The sequence below is a fragment of the Culex pipiens genome, chromosome 2 (assembly GCF_016801865.2).
Source record: "Culex pipiens pallens isolate TS chromosome 2, TS_CPP_V2, whole genome shotgun sequence".
Classification (NCBI taxonomy): Eukaryota; Metazoa; Arthropoda; class Insecta; order Diptera; family Culicidae; genus Culex; species Culex pipiens.
In genome coordinates this window covers 141,170,209-141,195,276 of record NC_068938.1, presented here as the reverse complement: position 1 = coordinate 141,195,276, position 25,068 = coordinate 141,170,209, and the positions used below count along the sequence as shown (strand labels likewise).

The 25,068-nt window shown below is 40.4% G+C and overlaps 2 protein-coding genes across 3 annotated transcripts; both read left to right on the top strand.

The window, feature by feature from the left end:
• Window positions 1–4,349: 4,349 nt before the first annotated feature.
• Window positions 4,350–16,477, top strand: LOC120415232 (phenoloxidase-activating factor 2-like). 2 transcript variants are annotated; one of them, XM_039576690.2, is made up of 6 exons: window positions 4,350–4,500; window positions 8,076–8,173; window positions 8,240–8,325; window positions 8,425–9,205; window positions 9,237–9,536; window positions 15,587–16,477. In XM_039576690.2, exons 2-6 carry the CDS (start codon window positions 8,099–8,101, stop codon window positions 16,454–16,456), a joined length of 2,112 nt encoding a protein of 703 aa, XP_039432624.1. In that variant the 5' UTR covers window positions 4,350–4,500; window positions 8,076–8,098; the 3' UTR covers window positions 16,457–16,477. The 2 variants fall into 2 exon arrangements, with proteins under 2 accessions (XP_039432624.1, XP_039432623.1); XM_039576689.2 differs by lacking the exon at window positions 9,237–9,536 and having other exon boundaries at window positions 4,351–4,500; window positions 8,425–8,753; window positions 15,582–16,477.
• A 327-nt stretch (window positions 16,478–16,804) lies between these two features.
• LOC120415238 (cartilage oligomeric matrix protein-like) lies at window positions 16,805–18,700 on the top strand. Its single transcript, XM_039576701.1, is given in 3 exon segments — window positions 16,805–17,807; window positions 17,862–18,608; window positions 18,678–18,700. Coding segments are annotated over 3 exon segments (1,773 nt in total).
• The last annotated feature ends 6,368 nt before the right edge of the window (window positions 18,701–25,068 follow it).

Below are 25,068 nucleotides of genomic sequence, written 5' to 3'. Positions count from 1 at the left end.
TCGCTTAAAGTTTGTATGGGAAAAATCATCAAAATGTATGGAGAAAAGCAACTGTTTTACTTTTTTACCTGTGGAAGGCGCCATAGTTATCCGATTCTTACCATTTCTCAAATGTAGAACCTTCATTAAATTTAGAACAACTTTCCCGAAGACACCATATTTTTAGGATTTTTTCCCGCGAAGTTATTAGCGCCCAAAACTGACCATTTTTGCGCGGCTAGCTGTAAGGGGCTACCTAACAACGATGTTTAATTCCAATTCGTACACGCACGTGCTCTCTCTCAGGTTCAAACTCTCTCACGAGCTTGCTCGCCTGCCTGCCTGCCTGCCTGCCTGTTTACCTACAAGCGCGCGCTGTTTCTCTGCTTGGACTTTTGTCGTCGTCGTCGTTTTCGTTTGCTCTCCGCTGCGCTGCGTTTCTGGCATGTTTATTATAATTTTCAAGATATATTTCGATATTTATTTCGAGATATAAAATTAAATGTAATATGTGATTAACAATAGATATCATATTATCAGAGCGTGTGTGAGAGAATACAAATTTCGATAAATTCCATACAAAATATTTTAATCTGCCGAAAATATAACAAACTTCCTTACAACAAATTGCGGTATATTTTGCCTTTGACGATTATTAGAAGTTTATGTCAGATTCCGAAACATCCAAAAAGTGCAACGATGTCTAAAAGAAAAGCCTCAAAAATAGAGATTGTTGAGCTAGCTAGTTTTATATCTGGAATCAAATTGCCTTCGAATGGACAAGCAGTTGGTCGGATGATATTTAGAGTAAACAAAACAAAATTTGTATTACCTGAAGATTTTTTTAAAATAATTGAATCATTCTTTCTAATGAGCATATACGAACAACTGCTTGTAATGCTTGGAAAAACGAACAAACCAAGTTCATTTGCTTCATTTTTTAAATGAGCCTAAGCCAAGACTGCCTTTTATTCAAATTATATTTTTTCAGTGCAATTTTTTTAAAATTTTGACATAATCTAAGAATTTATATGCTAAATATATCTCAAAACAAACCTGCTATTTTAGTTGAAAATTATAATAAACATGCCAGAAACGCAGCGCAGCGGAGAGCAAACGAAAACGACGACGACGACAAAAGTCCAAGCAGAGAAACAGCGCGCGCTTGTAGGTAAACAGGCAGGCAGGCAGGCAGGCAGGCGAGCAAGCTCGTGAGAGAGTTTGAACCTGAGAGAGAGCACGTGCGTGTACGAATTGGAATTAAACATCGTTGTTAGGTAGCCCCTTACAGCTAGCCGCGCAAAAATGGTCAGTTTTGGGCGCTAATAACTTCGCGGGAAAAAATCCTAAAAATATGGTGTCTTCGGGAAAGTTGTTCTAAATTTAATGAATGTTCTACATTTGAGAAATGGTAAGAATCGGATAACTATGGCGCCTTCCACAGGTAAAAAAGTAAAACAGTTGCTTTTCTCCATACATTTTGATGATTTTTCCCATACAAACTTTAAGCGATTGGAGGGAGGGGTTCCCGTGGTCAGAATGAGCTCAAATTTGGAATTTAGCCTAGTGATGGGTCAATCTTTGATTTCAGGGGGTAGCCCCAAAAAAGTCCGGATTTGGACCACCCTAATGAGCATGAGCATGCGAGACCACCCATGGTTTCCCCTCCGTTGCTGAACAGAACCGTAAGATCCTTTTTAGCACGACTGATCATAGGCTTCGACGATTTAGTGGTGTTTCCCTTATCAACAGCATGCATGAATGCGTTGAAAAGATAAAACACCATGATTGCTGAAACCTCATCAGTTTCGAATAGGTAACAGTCATTGGCCACCAACGGCGCCAGCCATATCAGTTTGTATATCTCGATTTTAAGGGACGGGAATGTTAGGTTTACCCTGTGCTTACACCCCACAAGCACCAGGAACCTAAAAATGTGTTTTTTTTTTGTTCGATGCCACTATCCACTGCGACCAGGAATTAGATCTATTGCGGACTTGCAATTCTATTTATAGAATCACAAAGGCTCCTTCTGTTATTAGGCAGATGGGACACGCACACACGCTATTGTTGAGCGAGTGTGTCGAGCGATCCACTGCCGTAACTTCGCCGCCGAAGAGGTTTGAATGTTTTTTCAATCCTCTTTGGCTCTGCCTTTTCCACTCTGTACTGTCCAAATGTATCGCTAGAACCGAAGTGCACAATTTTACGTTTACTTATACCCAGCTAGCCCTTAAATTCTGGTTTCTGAAAAACTCGTCCCTTCAAAGCACTTTTTTGCGATCGGGCCGTGGAGCTCTGCAGGGCAATTATACAGAGAACAGTTGGTCCTTATACATGTGAAGAGTACAGTGGAAAGGATGTGCCGAGCCATGTGGGTTTGAAACCACGGTCTTCCGCTCATAAAGCGAAACCTGTAACCATTAGACCATAGGAGCTCGGCTTGTTAGTAGGATAGGGTGTTTGGTCATAATTAATCATAGAAGATGAGGATGCCATGATGCGACCCAAAATTATAGTGTTTGTTGAAAGGTATTATATATTATTCTCAAGGCAAGCAATAGGATGCTCCGGATGAGACATTTCTCGTTTATCGGTTGTTAAATTTTAAATAAAATGGTTTAATTTTGCGACCCGACGGACAGGCATCGCAATTCAGACTAAGTAAATAAAAGACGCTTCATAAAAAACTTCATAAAATGGATAGTTTGATGAGTTAATACTAAAACTGCCAGTTGGAATAAATCATTACAATCAACGAATTTAAACGGAAAGAAAACAGGACACCGCGTAAACAATTGTGATGAAATTAGAACAATAACTTAAACGCACTAAACCGGCGGCGTGCCTTCCAATCAACGAAGATAAAAGAAGGACTTATGAAAAATAGAATATCAAATAAAAGGCTCCGAAGAAACTCACAATCGAATTATAACAGCGATACAATGAAAATGGAAGAGATGGAAATGCAAACGCTCAGACGCCCAAACTCGGCCCGCGGCCAGCGCACACCCAAAGGAAAAATATATATCAAAATCTGCAGCAGTGAATTTTCTGCAGAAAATTTTACATTTTATAACATTTTTTGCAGCAAGCTCATAGCTCATTTTTGTCCGCGAGTAAACATGTTAGCGATCTGCAGTTCTCACCAACACATATAATGTTGGCACGTCCTCGATCAACACTTCAGAGAGAAGAATATATTGGTGCTCTGTCCCTCACAATTGATCAAGTGTCCATGGCGCGGTGGTAGCGTGTCGGATCAATAACCAAGAAGTTTATGGTTCAATCCTTGTTATGTTAAGTTTTTTTTCTTCAGTATAACCAATCAGCCGTCGGTAATGTCGATAATTGTCAGTAATGGGCAAAAATGTCATACCCCTATATCACAAAAAATGCATGAGGACAGATTTCATGCAGATTCTGATATACTTTCATGCCGCCATGCATTACAATCATGCGATCACCGTTTGGGTGCACTAATGGTCTATCCTAAATGTCAGCGTGTCTTTCAATAAACGATTCTATGGAAATGACTTTTTCACCGTGAAAGTTTAACTCATTATTTGAAAAATCAATGCACAATTTACCCAACGCCGTGCCTTCTGATCAACGATGATATATGAAGGGCATTTGAAATCACAAAACAATTAATGAAAGAAAGAAAAATGACGCCTGAAATAAGAATAATCCTGCAAGGCGTGCGCGCTGCTTCACCGTCCAAAAACGACTGAATCGAGACTATGTTTTAACATCCTTTCTAAACGGTCCAACTGCGTAAAGTTAACCGCTACGATGATTCGTTGAAGTGGATTGAGTTTGAGCATGAATGTTCAAACAACAATACTGTTCTGAATCTATTGGGGAGAAAGAAACGTGGGGATCCCCCGCTCATGTTCTATTTATTTAGGCAATAACTCGTTGGAAGCACCATGCTATGAAGTTATGGTGCTCCGGAACCCTTTGGGATGGAACATTGTGTTTCCACAAATGCCCACAAATGTTTGCCGTGGTTATAGTGCCACAACTCGTTCCAAAAATCAAATCAATCTAAACAGTCACTTGCATCGATTTGTGCATTTCTCTCATCAGAGACTTTCATTCAAGATTCTTATCAATACATAGAGAATCCAGTCGACATCACGACAAAACAAAGTTTTAACGGTATTTTAATAGGGTAAATTAGCATATCACTAACCCCTACGCAAACCCTAATGTGACTGTAATGAATCAAATAAAATTTGGCAAAATTGAATCAAAAGTGCCGGCGAATCGTACTGAAACCCAAGACAAACAGCGCATCATTCAGCGACGAGAAAGAATCATTCAGGAAAACCTCCCGAAACAGCTTACGATCGTGAGGTGAACACTAACTTGATCGTCCAGTCTCCACCGGTCAGTTTAGTCTCGTACGAATCGTTGAGCCGGGAGGACATAATCCCGCTGTCACCCCGTAGCAGAGGGTGCTAATTTCCCAAAGTTTCGATAGTGGACGGGAGCAACCTGTTGTGGAGAAAGAAGGTGCGCATTTCGTGACGTGATTACCGTTTTGATTGTTTAAAGTTTTAAAATTTCGACTGATATGGTTCCGGTCCGATTAAAAACGAAACAAGTTTTAAGATTGGCTGCCCGTAAACCACCAAGTTGCACACACTTCCGAGCAGAAAACGAGTTTAGAATATCAGTGTTTGTCAACCTTGTGACCTTGCAGCGAAAAAGTGGGATAGAAGAAGATGGCATTTGGACGATTATCAGCTTGGAGGTTTGAATTTGGAGAGGAAATGAAAACATATATTGCAGTAGATTAAGCACCTACTTGTGCAACTGACTTAATTGGCAGTTGTTATATAAGGAAGCTTACTTTTTTGTTGTTATTTTCGATTGCTTGCTTCCTATACAAACGTTATGGTCGGACACTTTATTTGAAAGTTTTAGTTGATTGAAACAGGTTTTTGGTGACTTTTTTGTATACCTGAATTGAAGATGTAAAAATTTGGAATGTTAATTATGAATGATTTTCAAAAACGGGTTATTGCATTAGCTTTTTGGCTAAAGATATGAATTTTGAAAGAATCACCTAAAAACACACACAATTTGCAAATTGCAATAATCGTTCTTAAGCTTATGTTTAATAATAAATTTCGGGACATACCTACTACTAGATTTTTTTAATAATACTATGAATGAAAGTGAATAAGTAATCTAAAAAATAGATCCAGAGCAAATGAAATAATCAGCAATTCGAAGATAGTCCAAGAGCAACAAAAATAGCAATTTTCTTTTTTTGCTTTGAATTAGTTTTATTTCAAATTCTGGAGCAACATTTGAAAGGGGCGGTACGACATTGCTCTTACGGCCTTTCGTCCCATTTAAACGCGTGTGATGAAAGGCCGTAAGAGCAATGTCGTACCGCCCCTTTCAAATGTTGCTCCAGAATTATAGTCTCTAATAGTGTGAGACAAGATAGTAGTAGGTATGTAACAAAGCATTTAAATTTCAATGGATGATCAAAAGATTGATAAAAATTTATTTTCTCACATTTTTTGATTTTTCATTTATTATAACTTTTTTTTTAATTTATTGATTTATTAAACAAATAATCTTTTGTTCGTCAATGCAACAATTTTACAATTGGAATTCTGAAAACATTTTTTAAATTTACCTTTGATTTTTTTAAAATTTAATTATTACCGAAACATAGATAAGAGAAAACAACTTGATTTAATTAATCGATCGTTATCCGAATTCCTCCTGCACAGCAAAAAAATGTGTAATTTTGGAAGCCTGAATATTGCCACTTTTATGATGTAATTTTATCACAATTTAGACTGAAAAGGTGCCATCAACCAGAAAAGTGGTAAAAGAACTAATATTCAGAGGTAAAATTACACATTGATCTGACATAAAAGATGTAATATTACCATGTTTGCATTGTCCAAAGATTTGTGCTATGAATCAAGTTTGGTACTTTATTTTTTTGGTTCTGAAAACTTGTCTACTCCACAATTTTGTATTCTTCTAAAACCTTTTTGATTTGGTAACACAAAAGTCAAGCTATTTTTCAATCTTCCATTAATTTCGGAAAAAAAGGAAAAAAAGTGGTGATTGACATACAGAGAAACCTCTTTTTACGCTTTTTATTTCGTCGATTTCTCTAAAACCATTCAATATTTTTGCAAGCTTCAAAAATCGTTTTGTAGATCCAAACAAAACCTACAAATTGCTTTTAAAAGATTGCAAAAATGTTGCGTTGTTCCAGAGAAATCGTCTAATTAGCAAAACGAAACGCACCACGAAAAAAGAGGTTTCTCTGTATTTCCAAAATAATAATAAAAAAACATACTTTAGCTTGTCACTTTATCAGAATTAATCCTGAAATTGTTTCGATTTTGTAAATTATTTTTTTCTTCCAATACTTTTTGATAAATATTTTTTTTACTTTTCAAAACCATTTTTATATTAACGTTAGCTTAAAATATTCAATCACATTCCAAGTTTATAATATGTCTCACCAGGTACAAAAGTGCAATTAATTGATTAAAATGAATAGAGAGAATTATTTGATAATTTTAATATAAAATTGCATTTAATTATTTCTTTTAATTCACAAATTAAGTTGAAGTAAAGTAAGGCGATAACAGCATTGGTTCCCATTGAGCTATTGAGAACTTAATGCTGGCATCTCAGCACATAGTTCGCATTAGTTTCGAAAAGTGTTTTCAACTAAAATCAGGTAATAAATACCTTAGTAATAAGTTTGCAGGCAGTTTCCATCAAAAGTTTTGCAAAATAATTGTGTGGAACTAGGACAGAATCCTTTTTTTAAACCTGCCAAACATTCGCGAATTTCTCCTAATTTAAAAATTAAGAAAATAAAGATGTCCAGGGCAACGATGCCAGATTATTTTGTTGGAAATGTGTATTTTCTTTAAAATAAATCTGTATTTTATCTGTGTCATGTTAAATTCGAAGCCATAGACATTTTCTAAATTTTAACAGCAAATTTTTGCTTTCTAATCATATTAAAGCATGATTCAATTATTAAATTATTGATTTTTTTAATGTAATCATTTTAAAAAAAAATCTGTATATACAATTTTTGTGATTTGGGACCGAAAAATCTGTAAAATACAGATTTATCTGTATATCTGGCATGGCTGGTCCAGGGTCGAAGGCGATTTGGCAAGCGTGATTGCCTCTCACCCCAGTTGGTCTGGGTTCACTCCCAGTCGACCCCGGTAAGCATTTTTCAGATTTATCTGATCACCCCCTCCATCGGATAGGAAAGTGAATGTCGATCCCGACCTGGTTTAGAGGCGTTAGGTCCTCAGGCAGAAAAAAATCAAAAAATAAATTTTGAATATCTTATATGATTTGTCTTGAAGTGCAAAATTAAGTTGCTCAGTGGTTATTACACATCAAACATGATGCTAACCAACCGGTATCCAATGGGAAATACATCTTTTAGCTACGATCATTGCAAATAGAACCCCAGCTGTACCGAGTACAAGTTCAAAGTCATCATTAAAAGTCAATGTTCTGCGGCAATCACAGCCGTGTTGTACCTACCTCCACCTACAACATACGATAACAGGTCCATCGATCGATGCGGCACTAACCGGTTTTGTGGCTTATATCTTCAGAAGACATCTCACGCAGCTATACGATCACCGGCGACTCGCACTCGTTTGTGACGTGACAACGTGGTAAAACCCAATGTCTGGGAATACCTCGCTAATCAGTAGCAGCGGTGGCCGGTATTTTGATCTCCCAGCCTCAGCTGTTGTTTTTTTTACAATGTGGCCTATTTCCTATAGCTGATCTTATGAAGCTGTACGCGAGGCCGACCTTTCGGGTTAAGCTGCAAAGTTTGGTGATAAGTACGCTCTGTTTTGTTTGGCAATAGAACCTGCTGCAGACTGATTTTAGAGCGAATTATCAGCCTATCAAGCGAATGTTTTGAGTTTCGCTATTCTTCGAAACGCTACACGCGGGGGTTATCAACGGCCAATGGCAGGCCAGGACCCCGCGAATCTCTCTGAATCCCGATTTAGTCGTTACTGAACTCAGTTCTATTCTGTTCTTCCACGTAACAGGTAGCGCGGGCGAGCGACAAAGAATGAAGGCGTTCCGGCTGGGTCTGGTCCTGGCCGTTTTGTGTGCCGTGGCACATGCCAACGACGATGAAACGATTGTAAGTTTTTTTGGTTTAGGGATATTGAATTCCGATTATTACTAATTAATAACCTTATCTCTGTAGCTCTGTCCAGAAGGAGAATGCGTTAAGCTGCATCTTTGCTTAGATGGTGAAATAAACGACGATGGGACCAACTTGATCGATATTCGGTAAGGGTTACATGATGCTCAGTGTTAGCTGTATCCGTACCTCATCCAAGATCATTTCCCAAGAACTGTTCAAGATGACTGACTACATCAATTCCACAGGTTCAACCCGGACGATCCGTGCGAGCATTACCTTTTGAAGTGCTGCAAGGTTCCAAAGGACGAAAACGAAGGCCATGGCGATGGCGGTAGCAGTACCGACTTAGTTATTCCACCACCCTCGGGCACAGGCAACGTGATCAACGGTGGAGGTCCTACCTCTGGAAACCTGGTGAATGGTGATGGACAGCATCCGCAGGAGCCGAAGCTTCCCGGAGGTGACGACTCCCACGGCAGTGGAAGTAACGCCGGATCGCAAGGACCGAACGGTGGAGGTAGCAACGGAGGAGACTCCCATGGACCGGGAGGTTCGGGAAGTCACGGAACCGGAGGTAATGGACATGGACATGGTGGTGGTGGATACGGTGGCGGAGACAAGGGACACGGCAGTGGAACTAACCAGGGTGGCAAAGATCCTCAAGGTACGGGCACTGGAGGTCAGGGACCTGATGGTGGTTCGAACCAAGGGACTGGTGGAAGCAAGGTTCCTTCGGGTACCGGAACTGGTCAGGGATCGAACGTAGGAGGTCAAGGAGGCACTGGATCTCAGGGTGGACAGGGTGGCAACACCGCTCCCGGAGCTGGACCGAATGTTGGAGGAACTGGACCGAACCAAGGATCGGATGGAAGCAAGGTTCCTTCTGGAACTAACCCAGGACAAGGTGTTGGCGGGCAGGGTACCGGATCGAGCGCGAATGCAGATGCGGGAACTAGCCAGGGAGGATCACAAGGCACCGGAGCTAACCAAGGAGTTGGAGGTCTGGGAGGCCCTGGATCTCCGGATGTAGGAACCGGTGGTAGCAAAATTCCTCCAGGTAGTGGTGCTGGAACCGGTGCTAATGACGATGGCAACAAAGGCCCTGGCTCAGCTGGTGGAAATCAGGGACATGGTACTGACGGTCAGGGAAGTAACACTGGAACGGGCGCTGGACAGAACCAGGGAGGTTCTGGCTCTCAAGGTCCGAGTTCTGGAGCAAATCAGGGTCAAGGAGGTCAGGGAGGTTACGGCAATCAAGGTACCGGCAACCAAGGAGGTTCCGGCTCTTATGGACAAGGTACCGGATCTCAGCCAGGTACTGGTGGATCTTACGGTGGTGGTGCTAAGGTTCCTGGAGGTATGTGTATCCTCGAGATTGGATTTTAAATTGCGATAATTGGATAGGTAGATGCTAGGAGATCCATGCATGATTGAAATCTTGATTCCTTGAAGATGTAAGCTTGTTACTGTGGGGTGCTAGCGTAACGGACGCAGCTCGTAATCGCTGCCGATCGTCCACCCGTCCGCCCTCTGACCGAAGTCCGTACGCTGGCCATCCCGGAACACACATCCGGTTCACCTGGAACCACTCGCGTCGTGCGGCAGCTCGTCGCTGCATCCACTCCTATCCACTGTCCGCATAAGACTAACTCTCTCGCGTCCTTTCACTCTCTCACACAACTACTCTCCCACAACTTGTGCCAAAGGGCAGCACACTCGGAGGGGTCAGACCCTACAATCCCCCCTTGGTTTTATTTGACCATAAAGCTTAATGAAGTTTCTGGTACTCATAAAAGCGCACCTCAATACAACTACACTTATTCATATTCGTAGAAACCATACATTCAAACGTAGTTTGTTCATTTGCTCATTGTTAACGTTTAAAGTGAACTGTACTCTACATCGATGTTTTTCAAAACAAGACTAGATAAAATAGACTCTTATTCGTTATGTTAAAAGTTCCTTCTCAAATGTCTGAGATATTAGCAGTTTATCGAGTTAAATACTTGTGATGCATATTTTAGCTACTACATTTGAATTACTCTGCACATATTCCAAATACTTCAATTGAGCTCCAATAACACTACTTCCTCTCTCCGTTTTTTTAATTATCTTGAATATTACCAGCATCTAAGTCCCTCGTGCCTCTAATGTTGTCATATCAGCACTTTGACGATCAATCAAACAAGTTTCTATAAATGTTGCAAAATAATTTGCTTACACAGCGAATATCAGCAAATTGGATAGATTCAGGAGCTAGTGCCTAACCTGCCAAACATATGAGGATTTCCTTACAACTTTTCAAAGATAATTTAAACTTGCTATCTTGCTTCATTTCTGTTTTTTTCTGAATTTATCCTATTGTGACAAGAAACGTGACGCTTACTAATTATTTGTCAAAGTTGTTTGATCCCGCACTCAAAACATTATCTGATTCATTCTAGAACAAGAACATCTCAAATAATAAAATCAAACATAGATAACAACGAAGGCTTTGAGTATGATTTCCAATGCAATATTTGTATTCTAAGCTTTACACTTTCTGTCAACTGGTACATGATTCTTAAATATTCCTTTGTTATATCTACTTGAAAAGAACGATCTACACATTTCAACAAATAATAATAGAAATAAAAGTTCAACTAAATAACAAAATCCTATATGCTAAATTTGTTACCGAATCCGGTTTATGCTTTTCCAATTCTAAAACAACTATCTTTGTTGCAAAACACATCTAAAAATCCGTCTTATAATCTACTCTAGCGATTACAAAATTCTACCAGTAAATCTTTCAACATGTTTTGACTGCAACATAGACAAATCATTGTTGTTTTAATATCAATTCGTCGCAGTTCTATCTTCGTAATATCTAATGCCCATTATGCACTCATGCTTCTACACCACCTATGTCTCTGACTCTGTTCCACAATTTTCCAGTATGACATTGACATTATTCATACGTATTGTATTTTGGTTCAACTACAAACAAATTAAAATGTTTCACGCATTTAAACCATAACTACGCGTGATCATCTTCTTCAACTAAATAGAAATTTTAATTACACACGTGATACAGAATTATAATATTTAATAAACGATCAAATGGCAAAACAATATTTCTCTACTAACTTTACAAAAGGTCCTATCTGCATAGGAAACCCATGACTTATAGGTTGTTTTTAAAATTTACTCTAGATTTATTTACTTTTTTGTATCAACACAAGTTCAGGAGCTTATCTCTTTATTTCCTAAATTTGACTAGATTTCAAATAACACATTGCCAGGGTTTATTTCATCAGACCATCCACAATTTCTGTATCGGTTACGTTTAATCCTAGTAATGAACTGGTTATTTTAATACTTATGTTAAATATTTAAACTAACCATTATCTAAAACCCCAAACATCTACATATACGTTCTTTAAAGTGTAACTTTCCTAATACTTTATTGTACAACAAAAGACATGTACAAAAACAGGGTTAACGAATCATACAACTGTTCTCAAACCAACATGGCTAAACATGGCTGAATAGCGTAAGTTTTTACGAATCGATGTCCCTTAAATATACTAACTTTACAATCACAGCTATATTACTTAATCCAACTGAATACCATGCCATCCTAAAATGTTAAGCATCCGATCCTTGCAACCTTCTGATACTATCCCTAAAGAACTGATAAGCGATCTCACCCAATGTTACTCCAGTCACATAAGTTAGGGATAGGCACATTCTTTTAAACATTCCGAGGAGTATTAACTAAATCATGTTACTTATTCTCCAAACATTATATAGTGTATTGATTACTGACTTTTGTTTAAATTGTGTTTTCAGAACCTCCTAACAATGTTTAAATAAAGTGACAAAATCTCCAACAACTTAAACGCTGAATACATCCTTAAATTTGATCTTCTTTGACTTCCCATTGAACACAGTTACTATAGTTAGGCATCAGTTGGAACTGAATATTTTACTAAACATGTGACTCATTGAAATCTTCCTAATGCTTATGCATAAAATTAGATTAGCCGCTCCAAATCTAAAATCAAAACCATTTTCCACAGTATTATTTCAAAAACAAAAATGATAAAAAGTGAGCATTCGATTCCAACTAAGCCCCGCAATTATGTTATCATTTTACAAACATTTCGCTACTTTTTCACTATTGAGCATTTCGAGCTGTTTTATACAGAGAACACTGGAACAATGATCGATACCATCAGCCACTGTCAGTTATTCCTCGACTTGTAACACCCGGAACAATTGATTTAAGAACATATATGTTCTCTACCATCTGAAACCACACTTACTATGACACCCGTGGACAGTATATTTGTCCACCACCTGTAACGACAACCACAGGGACGATTCAAGTTGAGTTTGATTGTAGCTAGACATCTGATTACCTTCCGTATCGGTTACAAACAACTCAATTTCTGTTCATATTCAGCTAGACAACTTTTACTTTTTTTTTTTTACTTTACCCGTGAACATCCATATGCTCACCACCTATAATAACTATAGGGACAGTTCTAATCAATTCGTGAACAGCTAGACAACTGAACACTTCACCCATGAACAATCATTTGTTCACCACCTATACAAACTATAGGGACAGTTCTAATCAATTCGTGAACAGCTAGACAACTGAACACTTCACCCATGAACAACCATTTGTTCACCACCTATACAAACTATAGGGACAGTTCTAATCAATTCGTGAACAGCTAGACAACTGAACACTTTACCCGTGAACAACCATTTGTTCACCACCTATACAAACTATAGGGACAGTTCTAATCAATTCGTGAACAGCTAGACAACTGAACACTTCACCCGTGAACAACCATTTGTTCACCACCTATACAAACTATAGGGACAGTTCTAATCAATTCGTGAACAGCTAGACAACTGAACACTTTACCCGTGAACAACCATTTGTTCACCACCTATACAAACTATAGGGACAATTCTAATCAATTCGTGAACAGCTAGACAACTGAACACTTAACCCGTGAACAACCATTTGTTCACCACCTATACAAACTATAGGGACAGTTCTAATCAATTCGTGAAAAGCTAGACAACTGAACACTTTACCCGTGAACAACCATTTGTTCACCACCTATACAAACTATAGGGACAGTTCTAATCAATTCGTGAACAGCTAGACAACTGAACACTTTACCCGTGAACAACCATTTGTTCACCACCTATACAAACTATAGGGACAGTTCTAATCAATTCGTGAACAGCTAGACAACTGAACACTTTACCCGTGAACAACCATTTGTTCACCACCTATACAAACTATAGGGACAGTTCTCATCAATTCGTGAACAGCTGGACAACTGAACACTTCCCGAACAATTATTGGTATACCAACTGTAAAAACCATAATAAAGACTTTTACCAGTGAACCACGTTTTGTTCACCACCTGTTTCACAACAGGGACATTTAACGCTTCAACAACCTCATGTTATAACCTTTTCATTAACAGGAACATTTTACCCGTGAACACCTTCATGTCCACCACCTGTGTAATTACAGGGACATTTCACCCGTGAACTGCTTGTGCTCACCACCTGTTTAGTTACAGGGACATCCAACTGGAAAAAATGCACCCGTGAACAACTCCATGTTCACCACCTGTTCAACTACAGGGACATTCCACCCGTGAACAACTTTATGTTCACCACCTGTTCAACTACAGGGACATTCCACCCGTGAACAACTTTATGTTCACCACCTGTTTAATCACAGGGACATTCACCCGGAAAGATTGCACCCGTGAACAACTTCATGTTCACCACCTGTTCAACTACAGGGACATTTACCCGTGAACAACTACATGTTCACCACCTGTTTAATCACAGGGACATTCCACCTGGAAACATTTCACCCGTGAACAGCTTTCTGTTCACCACCTGCAACTAATGTTACAGGGACATTATCTTGGTGCCTGACCAGCCAACGACTGTCTAAACACGCAATAAAACGTCATCAAACCTTCCACGCTCCACATGTAAGCTTGTCCTTTTTCACGCATCAACTGCTACTGAAATCCAAAAAATCGTTTCCTTCCTCAATCGTTGAAAAGCCGCAACTTCCTACGTCAAAACTATTGAAGTTCTTCGTCAAACTATTTTTGTCAAAATTCTACGTCAAACCCTATGTAGTCTTACGTTAAAATAATCGAAGTTCTACGTCAAATCAACCGTTGTCCTACGTTACACAATCATAGTTTCAATCAAATTAATTTAAGTCTTACGTTAAAAGAATTGAAATTCTACGTCAAATTTATTGTAGTTCTACGTTACTATAATTGAATCCTGCGTCAAAGTTATTGTAATCCTATGTTAAAATAATTTAAGTGTACGTCAAAATTAATGTAATCCTACGTTAACCGCCGAATCCTACGCCAAACCAATCTGTCATCTATTCTATTCCTGAACATGCATGGGCCGCAAAACGCACCCGACCATATGACGTTTCTTTTAGGTGTTTGTCAAATTCAAAAAGCTCATCGTGAATTCACAAACACAACACTCCAGGCATTATTTCAATCGCCACGATCCTTCTTGCCTTCCTTTTCAAACAGCTCCGATCAAAAGAGAGAGGGAGAGAGAGAGCCTGACTCCTCCTCCCCTTTCCAAAACAAAGCTTGAAAACAGCACAACTGTCTTCAAAACAATGGCCCGACTTAACACCTGCTGCGCTTCAAATACCTGTTGTTAATCCTCGTCGCCAACTTTGTGGGGTGCTAGCGTAACGGACGCAGCTCGTAATCGCTGCCGATCGTCCACCCGTCCGCCCTCTGACCGAAGTCCGTACGCTGGCCATCCCGGAACACACATCCGGTTCACCTGGAACCACTCGCGTCGTGCGGCAGCTCGTCGCTGCATCCACTCCTATCCACTGTCCGCATAAGACTAACTCTCTCGCGTCCTTTCACTCTCTCACACAACTACTCTCCCACAACTTGTGCCAAAGGGCAGCACACTCGGAGGGGTCAGACCCTACAGTTACGAAGTAGTTGTTTATCAGCCCAGACTGCGTCGACACCGTATATCAGACACAATTTATTCGCAGGAGTTGGTACAACGGGATCAACTGGTGCCACAACTGAGTCGAACTTTGCAACAGAGCTTGTCGACGCTACTGTTTCGCAAGGGGGAACTAAACAAGAAAAGGATCAAATTAAAGAAGAGCCGCACAAGCATCACAAGGGTGATGGATGCGGTCACGAGAAACATTACGATCAAAAGCATTCCCAAAATAATAAAACTAATCCAATTGGCGGTCATGGTTAGTAGTGTTTACTAATATCTTGCATGGGGTTGCTCTCTAGATTCATTGTGCGAATGCTTGTTTTACAATGGTTATTTTAAAATTCTATAGGTAAGGACACTACTCCCAGTCCTGCACCGGAAAAGTCCGGCTGTGGTCACCGTAACGCCGACGGTGTTGGATTCCGCATCACGGGTAACAGTGACGGGGAGTCCGAGTACGGTGAGTTCCCCTGGATGGTGGCAATTCTGAAGGAGGAGAAGGCGCTGGACCAGGTCATCAACGTGTATCAGTGCGGCGGTTCGCTGATCCATCCCCAGGTTGTGCTGACCGCGGCGCATTGCGTCCAAAACAAGAAAGCCCCGGAGATTAAGATTCGACTTGGAGAGTGGGACACGCAAACCACCAACGAAATCTACGACCATCAGGATCGCAACGTCGTCGAAATCGTCTACCACAAGCAGTTCAACAAGGGCAGCCTGTACAACGACGTGGCCCTGCTCTTCCTGGACAAACCGGCCGAACTGATCGACACTATCAACACGGTCTGCCTTCCGCCCCAGAACTACAACTTCGACCTTAACCGTTGCTTCGCGTCCGGCTGGGGTAAGGACGTGTTTGGCAAGGACGGCAAGTACCAGGTCATCCTGAAGAAGATCGAACTGCCCGTCATGCCGTTCAACGAATGCCAATCGGCACTGCGGACTACCCGGCTGGGCAAGCGATTCAACCTGAACAAGAGCTTCATGTGTGCCGGCGGTGAGGCTGGTAAGGATACCTGCAAGGGTGATGGTGGATCGCCACTGGTTTGTCCCATCCCCGGAACGGTGAACCGCTTCTACCAGGCTGGAATCGTCGCGTGGGGTATTGGCTGTGGTGAAACGGGCATTCCCGGAGTGTACGCCAGTGTGGCGCAGTTCCGCGATTGGATCGATGAACATTTGACTCAGCGAAGCATTTCGCATGATTACTACATCTATGTGTAAGACTGGCGTTTTCCCGCAGGAAATAAGGAGAAATAAAAAAGATGCGATGCGATACATAAGTGTTGTTCGTTAATTTCTATCACACACTAAATCATTAATCTTCATGAAGTTATAATACTTCATACTATAAATCCCAGATTGTTCTATAAAAATAGTTTTTTCACGATGTAACTTTCTAGTCCATCGAGCCTTTTTGCTCGCTTTTCCCTTGACTTCAATTCTTAGAAGTGCCCTTAGTTATCAACATGAACGAGTTTATTAATTTCAGTGGAAAAACTTCTACTGCAATCGTTTTCATTATTCTCAACCAAACCATTGCATCAAACGTGCTTTCGACTTCGTTCCGAGATGTTGTCCGGCTGGTTCCTCGTCCTCCTTTTAATATTCAGCGTAGGTTTCAATTCCGGTTCAGATCTACGTCGCACGTGCAGTGACAAACCGTGCTTCGAGGGAGTTGAATGTCATTTGTCGCAAAATGATCCGTACTATCAGTGTGGGCAGTGTCCTTTAGGATACGAAGGTGATGGAGTTTATTGTAGCAGGAATCCCTGCCAGCAGAATCCTTGTTTCGAAGGAGTTGGATGTCAGAATAAGGCAGTGGAACCGTACTTTGTCTGCGGATCGTGTCCGGTAGGGATGACAGGTAATGGTATTTTATGCGGGAAGGACTTGGATTCCGACGGATATCCGGATGAGCAACTAAACTGCAGCGAACCTCATTGCGGTAAGGATAACTGCCTGTGGCAGTCGAATTCCGGTCAAGAGGACGCCAATGGTAATGGAGTAGGGGATGCTTGCGAGGACGACGTGGATTCCGATGGAGTTGTTAACAGAGTTGACAACTGTCCGTATGTATCGAATGCAGATCAACTTGATCAGGACATGGACAACATTGGGGATGCTTGTGACAATTGCTCTTTGATAAGCAATACAGAACAGAAGAATCTAGACAAGGATGCTGTTGGAGATGCGTGTGACCCGGATATTGACGGGGATGGATTCTTGAACCAGTTGGATAACTGCAAACTTCAGTACAATCCAAATCAAGACGACCGCGATTAGGATGGAGTTGGAGACGCTTGTGACAACTGCCCATTGATCTCAAATCAGGATCAAATCGATACGGATTTTGACAACATAGGCGACTTGTGTGATACCAACGAGGATCGCGATGAAGATGGACTCCCAGACGATCTCGACAACTGTCCAAAGGTTGCCAATGCCAACCAGTGTGACAGCGATGGGGATGGAATTGGTGACGCTTGCGATGATGACAAAGACAATGATGGAGTTCCGAACGAAACGGACAATTGTCCTCTGGTTGCGAACGTCGATCAAATCGATCTCAACAGTAAGGCGATTAGTATTTTTAGAGTGTAAAATGATTATAATCTCGTCATTTCAGGAGACGGCAGAGGCGATATTTGTGAGAATGATTTGGACGGGGACAGTGTCCCCGATTGGGTTGATAACTGTCCTTCGAATCGTGCCATTATAAAGTCCGATTTTCGTAATTTTACCACGGTGGCGCTTGATCCAAAGGAAGAGGCACAAAATGATCCACACTGGGAGATACTCAATGATGGAGCCGAAATATTCCAGAAGTTCAACAGTGATCCGGGATTGGCTATTGGGCAACACAAGCTGGAAGGGGTAGATTTTGAGGGCACGATCTTCATATCTTCGGATCCAAATGACTTTGTACCGGATGACGATTTTGTTGGATTTGTGTTCGGGTATACAAATGATCGCAAGTTTTATGTCGTTTCTTGGAAAGCTAAGTATCAATCGTATTGGAGGGGCAATCCTAAACCTGTGGCAAAGGCTGGTATTACATTGAAATTAGTGAATAGTACCACAGGCTCCGGGCCGATACTACGTAACGCCTTATGGAATGACGAAAGTGTACAAGGAGAAACTCAAAAATTGTGGCAATGTAAAACATTAGGCTGGAAATTCAACACTGCATATCGCTGGAAACTGGTGCATCGTCCCTCTATAGGATTGATTCGTTTTGAGCTGTATAAAGGAAATACAAAGGTGGCCGATTCTCGTAATGTCTTCGATCATAACAATAAGGGCGGTCAACTTGGTGTCTACTGCTTCTCACAAGCCATGATAAAGTGGTCAAATCTTGTTTATCGCTGCAACGGTAAGTTATCCGAATGATATGATATAAAATTAATGATAATTTTAATTTATCTACTCTGAATCATTACAGAAACCATTCCATCAAACCTATAAATAGCGATCAAGTGCCTTTTCTTTGGTCATGGAGCATTTTGACTATCTACGAAGAATTGTTTGAAAGATTCCTTTGTTATGAGTTGTGATGAATTAAAAAGAAAGATCGATAAAATTTGGAAAATTAGAATATTTTAATTGAAACTGTAGAGAAAAGCAATTTGGTCCCTCTATTTTGCCTTCCTCACTGAGGTAAGGCTATAATCCTGCTCTAAAATTGAACTTTTTATTTAAAGCTCGAAAACCCACCTTGATGTATACAATATATACTATACATATCGACTCAGAAACGAAAACTGAACAAATGTCTGTGTGTATTGTCGCAGATAAGGCGTGTACATAATAATGTTTCGTAGAGATAGCTTAGAATACCAGAATTGGAGCGCAATATTTTAGAGAAGTCATTTATGACCATTTGTATTATTAGTATCGAGTTTCGAACGAGCGACGACGCTCACGAAGCAAGAGCAACATCGGTGTGCTTCGAAATAGACAAGCAATGCGTGTGCGACTGTATTAGTGCGTCGCGAGCGTTGAGTGTAGTCGACGCAACGCGAAGCGTTGGTGTTGAAAAGAGAGAATGCGAAACGCACGAAGGCGGCGCGGGAGATAGAAATTAGAGTGTTTTGTATGTGTCTGTGCACATCGGATCGTTGGTAGCGGGAGAGTAGCTTTGGTGCATCGCAAATCAGAGAGAGGTCTTTAGTCTGGTTTTCAGTGTTGAAGCGAGCAGTTTGGTTTCAAGTGGTGGGTGGTGGGATCTTGAAAAAAAGAAAAGACTCTCGCTCGGTTTAGGCCAAAAACTACGACAATGGCACAGTTGGTAGAATTTAGTGTTTAAAAATAGAATACCTTCGAAAAAAAATATATTCTATGGTCCCCCACCCCCACAAGTAGTGTAAATTGTGAAAAGGTGAGCAAGTGATACAATACGAAGATTAGGAGCAACCGGTAAGTTATGCTTGAGATTTTGTTGCACAAAAGGAAGAGACGACAACTCACAGTGATGTGTTTGTGCTGAGTCGGGAGAGTGTAGAACCGACCGGCTCTGTTTCGGGCCGATGTTGAGTTAAAAACGTGCCGAAATATTTGATTTTCTAAGTTGTGTTTTGGAATCAAGTTGATCAAACACTGAGGGGAGATTTCAGGAATGTTGTTTTCTGCATTTTTTTTGGAGAGGCATTGGTTCGATTTCGTGAGGATTTCATGATTTGCGTATCATTTTACGTTTCCTTTTATTAAAATTTAAAGTTGAAGGATGCGTTGTTGTGCGGAGGATTGATTGTTTGGGTTGACAGCTGAATGTTTGTAAATGGAAAAAAGATAGATCAGTGTGAGACGACCGTTGTTTGCAGGTCAGCAATGCGGAGAACTGTGAGACGAGTGTTGCACTTTGTGACGGAACTTAAGCGTCGAGCTATTTCCCTGTAGATTGGATTGGTACGGAAGCTGTTCGATGTAACCGATTGTTTTGTTGGCCTGGTGTTGATTACGCTTAACAATTGGCCTGTTTTGGTACGACACCGGACTGGAGTACTATTATCTGTAGAACGAATTGATTTTAGATTACTCCGATATTCTGATAATGTTTCGATCAAAGTCTGGATGAAATGGCACGAGTTTTCTTATAAAATAAGAGTTTTGGTCATGGTAAGTTGTGGTACGACTGTAATTATTTGAACATTCGTGAGATGAGCGTTGCTCGTTGGACATGAGGAGGAAATCGTGAGACGAGCATTGCTCGTTGGTCACGAGGAGGAAACCGTGAGACGAGCGTTGCTTGTTGGACACGAAGAGAAAATCATGAGATGAGCGTTGCTCATTGGACATGAGGAGGAAATCGTGAGACGAGCATTGCTCGTTGGTCACGAGGAGGAAACCGTGAGACGAGCGTTGCTTGTTGGACACGAGGAGGAAGCCGTGAGACGAGCGTGGCTCGTTGGTCGCGAGGAGGAAACCGTGAGACGAGCGTTGCTCGTTGGACACGAAGAGAAAATCATGAGATCAGCATTGCTCGTTGGACACGAAAAGAAAACAATGAGACGGGCGTTGCTCGTATGATACGAGGAAAATCATGAGAGGAGCGTTACTCGTTGGATATCATGAGGAGAAAGAATATTCTCGATTTCATTGGTAAGTTTTCAAACGAGCACTTACAATGAACTCACTTTCTTGAGCGATGAACTCCAATGCATGTAAAAAGTCACAAACAGGAATCAGGGAGTACGAAATAGGACGCGAATGTCAAGAAAATGAAGGAATTCGACGATAAATGGGAGGAATTGAGCGAAAAGAGACCGGAAATAGACATTTTTCTCTCAATTCTCTCTCGTTTTGCACAAACGATGAACGTTTTGACCGAACGATGATCATTTTGCTTCGTGCGTGTTTGAAAAGATCTGAGTGAAAAGATAATATTTTGTGAGACGAGCGTTGCTCGTTGGCCACATCAGAGTGTTTGTGAGACGAGTGTTGCTCGTTGACCACATCGGAGTGTTTGTGAGATGAGCAGGACTAGCGTTGCTCGTTGGCATCAAGGGTATTTTGTAAGGTGAACGTTGCTCATTGAACGCAAGGGTGTATTTGTGAAAGAAAGAAGCTCTTTAGCAACAACAGAGTGATTGTAAGACGAGCGTGGCTCGTTGGCCTTAACAATGTGTTTGTATGACGAGCGTTGTTGGTCGTTGGCCAAACGGGTGTATTGGTGAGACGAGCGTTGCTTGATGGCCGTAACGGGGTATCTGTTAAACGGACGTGGCTCGTTGGCTATAGGCTATAATATATATGTTTTGTGACTTCAGATGAAGACGGTGAAGTATAAAGGTGGATAAGACGAGCGTTACTAATTTGCTACGTAGATCGAGGTTCATGGGAGGAGCGTGACTGTTGGCTGCAGGTTTGAAATTAGTTGGAGTTGTTCAACCTTTACGATGAAGCCTTTCTGTGGGTTTGTAGAGAAAACTAGAGGTGGATTAGGAAAATAGTCGAGTTTGATGAAATCAATCACTTATGATGAAGGGTAGATTGATAAAATATACGCTTTCGCTTCGGGCTTTGGTTGAGTTTCTGGAAAGAGTTCAGAAATTATAGTTGAGTTTTTGGGGATGAAGCTGGTTGCTAACGGGAGGAATTGTGGAATTCAGGTTTACCAGTCGGTTGGAGGCGAAACATTTTAAGTTGGAGCATATTTGTAGGGAGATGTTAAATTGTGTTCATTACGAACGAGAATTGTCGTGAGTTTGAGAGTGTCTTTCAGAGGCTGGGGAGAATTTTAGAAAAATTGGTTTTGAGCGATTATAATCAATGTGTTTATGAATTTTAGTCAGTTTGTGGCGTGGGTTTGAGAAAGGGTAGCTTGAAGGCTTACATGAGTTGTATTGGAGCCTTTGATTGAGTTTTGAAGAGAATTAAAAAAAATAAGTTGGTTTTGATTAAGAGATATTTGATTGACATTCTAGGGAGAGCTTAAAGATTATGATGAGCGAAAAATCGCTGTGCTCAAGAATTTGATTTCTGGTGAGAATTAAAAATGAGCGTAACGCACAGAATGATCGATGTGCTTGAGAGTTTGATCAGTTTCATGTGAAGTTTTGAGGAGCGGTATTTGATGGTCTTGATTTCAGGGAGGAATGATTTGTTTTCTAGGCAGATTTGTTTTTTCTTAGTAATGAAGGGATTATGATTGTGAGCGGAAAATTGCTGTGTTTTGGAATTTGGTCAATGTTGATAATTTGAAAGATGATGATTGCGGGCATCGATGTTTTGAGAAATTCAATCAGTTTGATGCGAAGTAAAAAGAGTATTCTTCTAGTGAGAATTAAAGATGATTGTTAGTAAAGGAATCACTGTATTTATAAACTTCATTTCGAGTAGGAATTAGAAGATGAGGATTGCGAGCAGGAGTAATATATGTGTGGAGAGACTTGAGAAGCGGTAGCCTGAGGACCCACACACCTTTCTGTTAATGCCAATTATTGAACTTCTAGAGAGAATTAAAAGATGATTGAGAGCTGGAAAAATCGTTTTGTTTGGTTTGAGGCAAAGATTTGGGAATCGGTAATTGATATGGCGCATTGGTTGTTTTGAAAAAGTAGTCTAGAAATGATCGATGTGTTTGGGAAATTCGTTTAATTTGAAGCAAGTGGCCTAAGAGCCTTCACGTCTAAGTTGGAGCCTAGACTGGAGCCTGTGATTGTGTTTCTAGAGAGATGTTAAATGTTGATCATTGCAATCGAGAACTTTCGTGAGTTTTAGAGCGTCAGTCAGTATCACATTTCTGTAGAGAATATAAGAAAAGTTGGTTTTGGGCGATAATAATCGATGTGATTATGAATTTGGGTCAGTTTGTGGCGTGGATTTGAGAAAGGGTAGCTTGAAGGCTTACATGAGTTGAATTGGAGCCTTTGATTGAGTTCTGAAGAGAATTCAAAAATGAGTTGGTTTTGATCGATGATGATTTGATTGAAATTTAGGGGAGAGTTTAAATATGGCGATTGTGTGCAAAAACTGCTAGGCTTAAGATATTGATTCCTACTGGAAAAATGATTTCTAGTGAAAAAAGAATGATGATAACGATCAAACTAATAGATGTGTTTGAGAATTTGAGGAAGATTTGAATGACAATTTAGGGAGAGTTTAAATATGATGATTGTGAATAAAAAGTGCTGTTTTTCTTCAGAATTTGATTTCTGTGAGAATTTAAAGAATGATTGTAGCGAGAAAAAAAAGATGTACCTGAGATTTTTGATCAGTTTGACAGTTTGCTGCAAATATTTGATAATAGTATTTGATTGCTGCAAATATTTTGATAGTCTTGATTTATTTACTAGGAGGATTTGTTTTGTGAGCGGAAATCGCTGTGTTTTGGGATTTCATCTCTGTGGACATTTTAAAAGATGATGATTGAGAGCTTCGATGTGTTTGATTATTTTTTTAATCAGTTTGATGCCAAGATTTGATGATGATAAGCAAATCGTTGTTCTTATGAATTTGATTTCAGGTGAGAATTAAAAATGAGCGTAGCGCACAGAATGATCGATGTGTTTGGAAGTTTTGGTCAGTTTGATGTGAAGATTTGAAGAGTGGTATTTGGTAGTCTTGATTTGTTTTCAAGGAGGAATCATTTGTTTCTAGGGTAGTGAAGAAATAATGAATGCGAGTGGGAAATCGCTGTGCTTTGAGATTTAATCTCTGTGGTTGATGATGTTTTGGCGAGTTTCGATGTGTTTGATAGTTTTAATAAGTTTGATGCGAAGATTTGAAAAAGTGTCCTGATGACCTATACGCATTGCGTTAGAGCGTTTGTTTCATTACCTAGGGAGAATTTAAAGATGATTGTGAGTAAAGAAATGACTGTGCTAAAGATTTTATTTCCTGGCGAGAATGTTTCATTCAATTTGATGCAAAGATTTAGGAAACGGAGGCTTAATGACCCACAGGGCTTTATGTTGTATCCTTCGCCTGAATTTTTAGGAAGAATTTTACGATGATGAGAGTGAAAATTTTGCGATGAGAAATTCTGTCAGTTTTAAGGACGGTTGTGACTGTTTTTTTCTCTGTTAAACAGAGTACAGGAGAAGGAAAATGTCGCAGATAAGGCGTGTACATAATAATGTTTCGTAGAGATAGCTTAGAATACCAGAATTGGAGCGCAATATTTTAGAGAAGTCATTTATGACCATTTGTATTATTAGTATCGAGTTTCGAACGAGCGACGACGCTCACGAAGCAAGAGCAACATCGGTGTGCTTCGAAATAGACAAGCAATGCGTGTGCGACTGTATTAGTGCGTCGCGAGCGTTGAGTGTAGTCGACGCAACGCGAAGCGTTGGTGTTGAAAAGAGAGAATGCGAAACGCACGAAGGCGGCGCGGGAGATAGAAATTAGAGTGTTTTGTATGTGTCTGTGCACATCGGATCGTTGGTAGCGGGAGAGTAGCTTTGGTGCATCGCAAATCAGAGAGAGGTCTTTAGTCTGGTTTTCAGTGTTGAAGCGAGCAGTTTGGTTTCAAGTGGTGGGTGGTGGGATCTTGAAAAAAAGAAAAGACTCTCGCTCGGTTTAGGCCAAAAACTACGACATGTATGTGTGTGTGTATGTGTGTGTATGTGTGTGTGTATGTGTGTGTATGTGTGTGGGTATGTGTGTGGGTATGTGTGTGGGTATGTGTGTGGGTATGTGTGTGTGTATGTGTGTGTGTGTATGTGACCAATAATGTCACTCAGTTTTCTCAGCACTGGCTGAACCGATTTTGACCAAACCAGTCGCATTCGACTTGGGTTAAGGTCCCATACGGTGCTATTGAATTGTTTGAAGTTTCGATAAGTAGTTCAAAAGTTATGTATAAAAATGTGTTTTCGCATATTTTCGGA

Excerpts from the sequence above, each read along its gene's own strand:
- LOC120415232 (XM_039576690.2), top strand. The coding sequence starts at position 8,099 with ATGAAGGCGTTCCGGCTGGGTCTGGTCCTGGCCGTTTTGTGTGCCGTG. Across the intron at positions 8,174-8,239 it reads CCAACGACGATGAAACGATT|CTCTGTCCAGAAGGAGAATG; the intron begins GTAAGTTTTTTT and ends TTATCTCTGTAG. Across the intron at positions 9,206-9,236 it reads GAGGCCCTGGATCTCCGGAT|GTAGTGGTGCTGGAACCGGT; the intron begins GTAGGAACCGGT and ends AAATTCCTCCAG.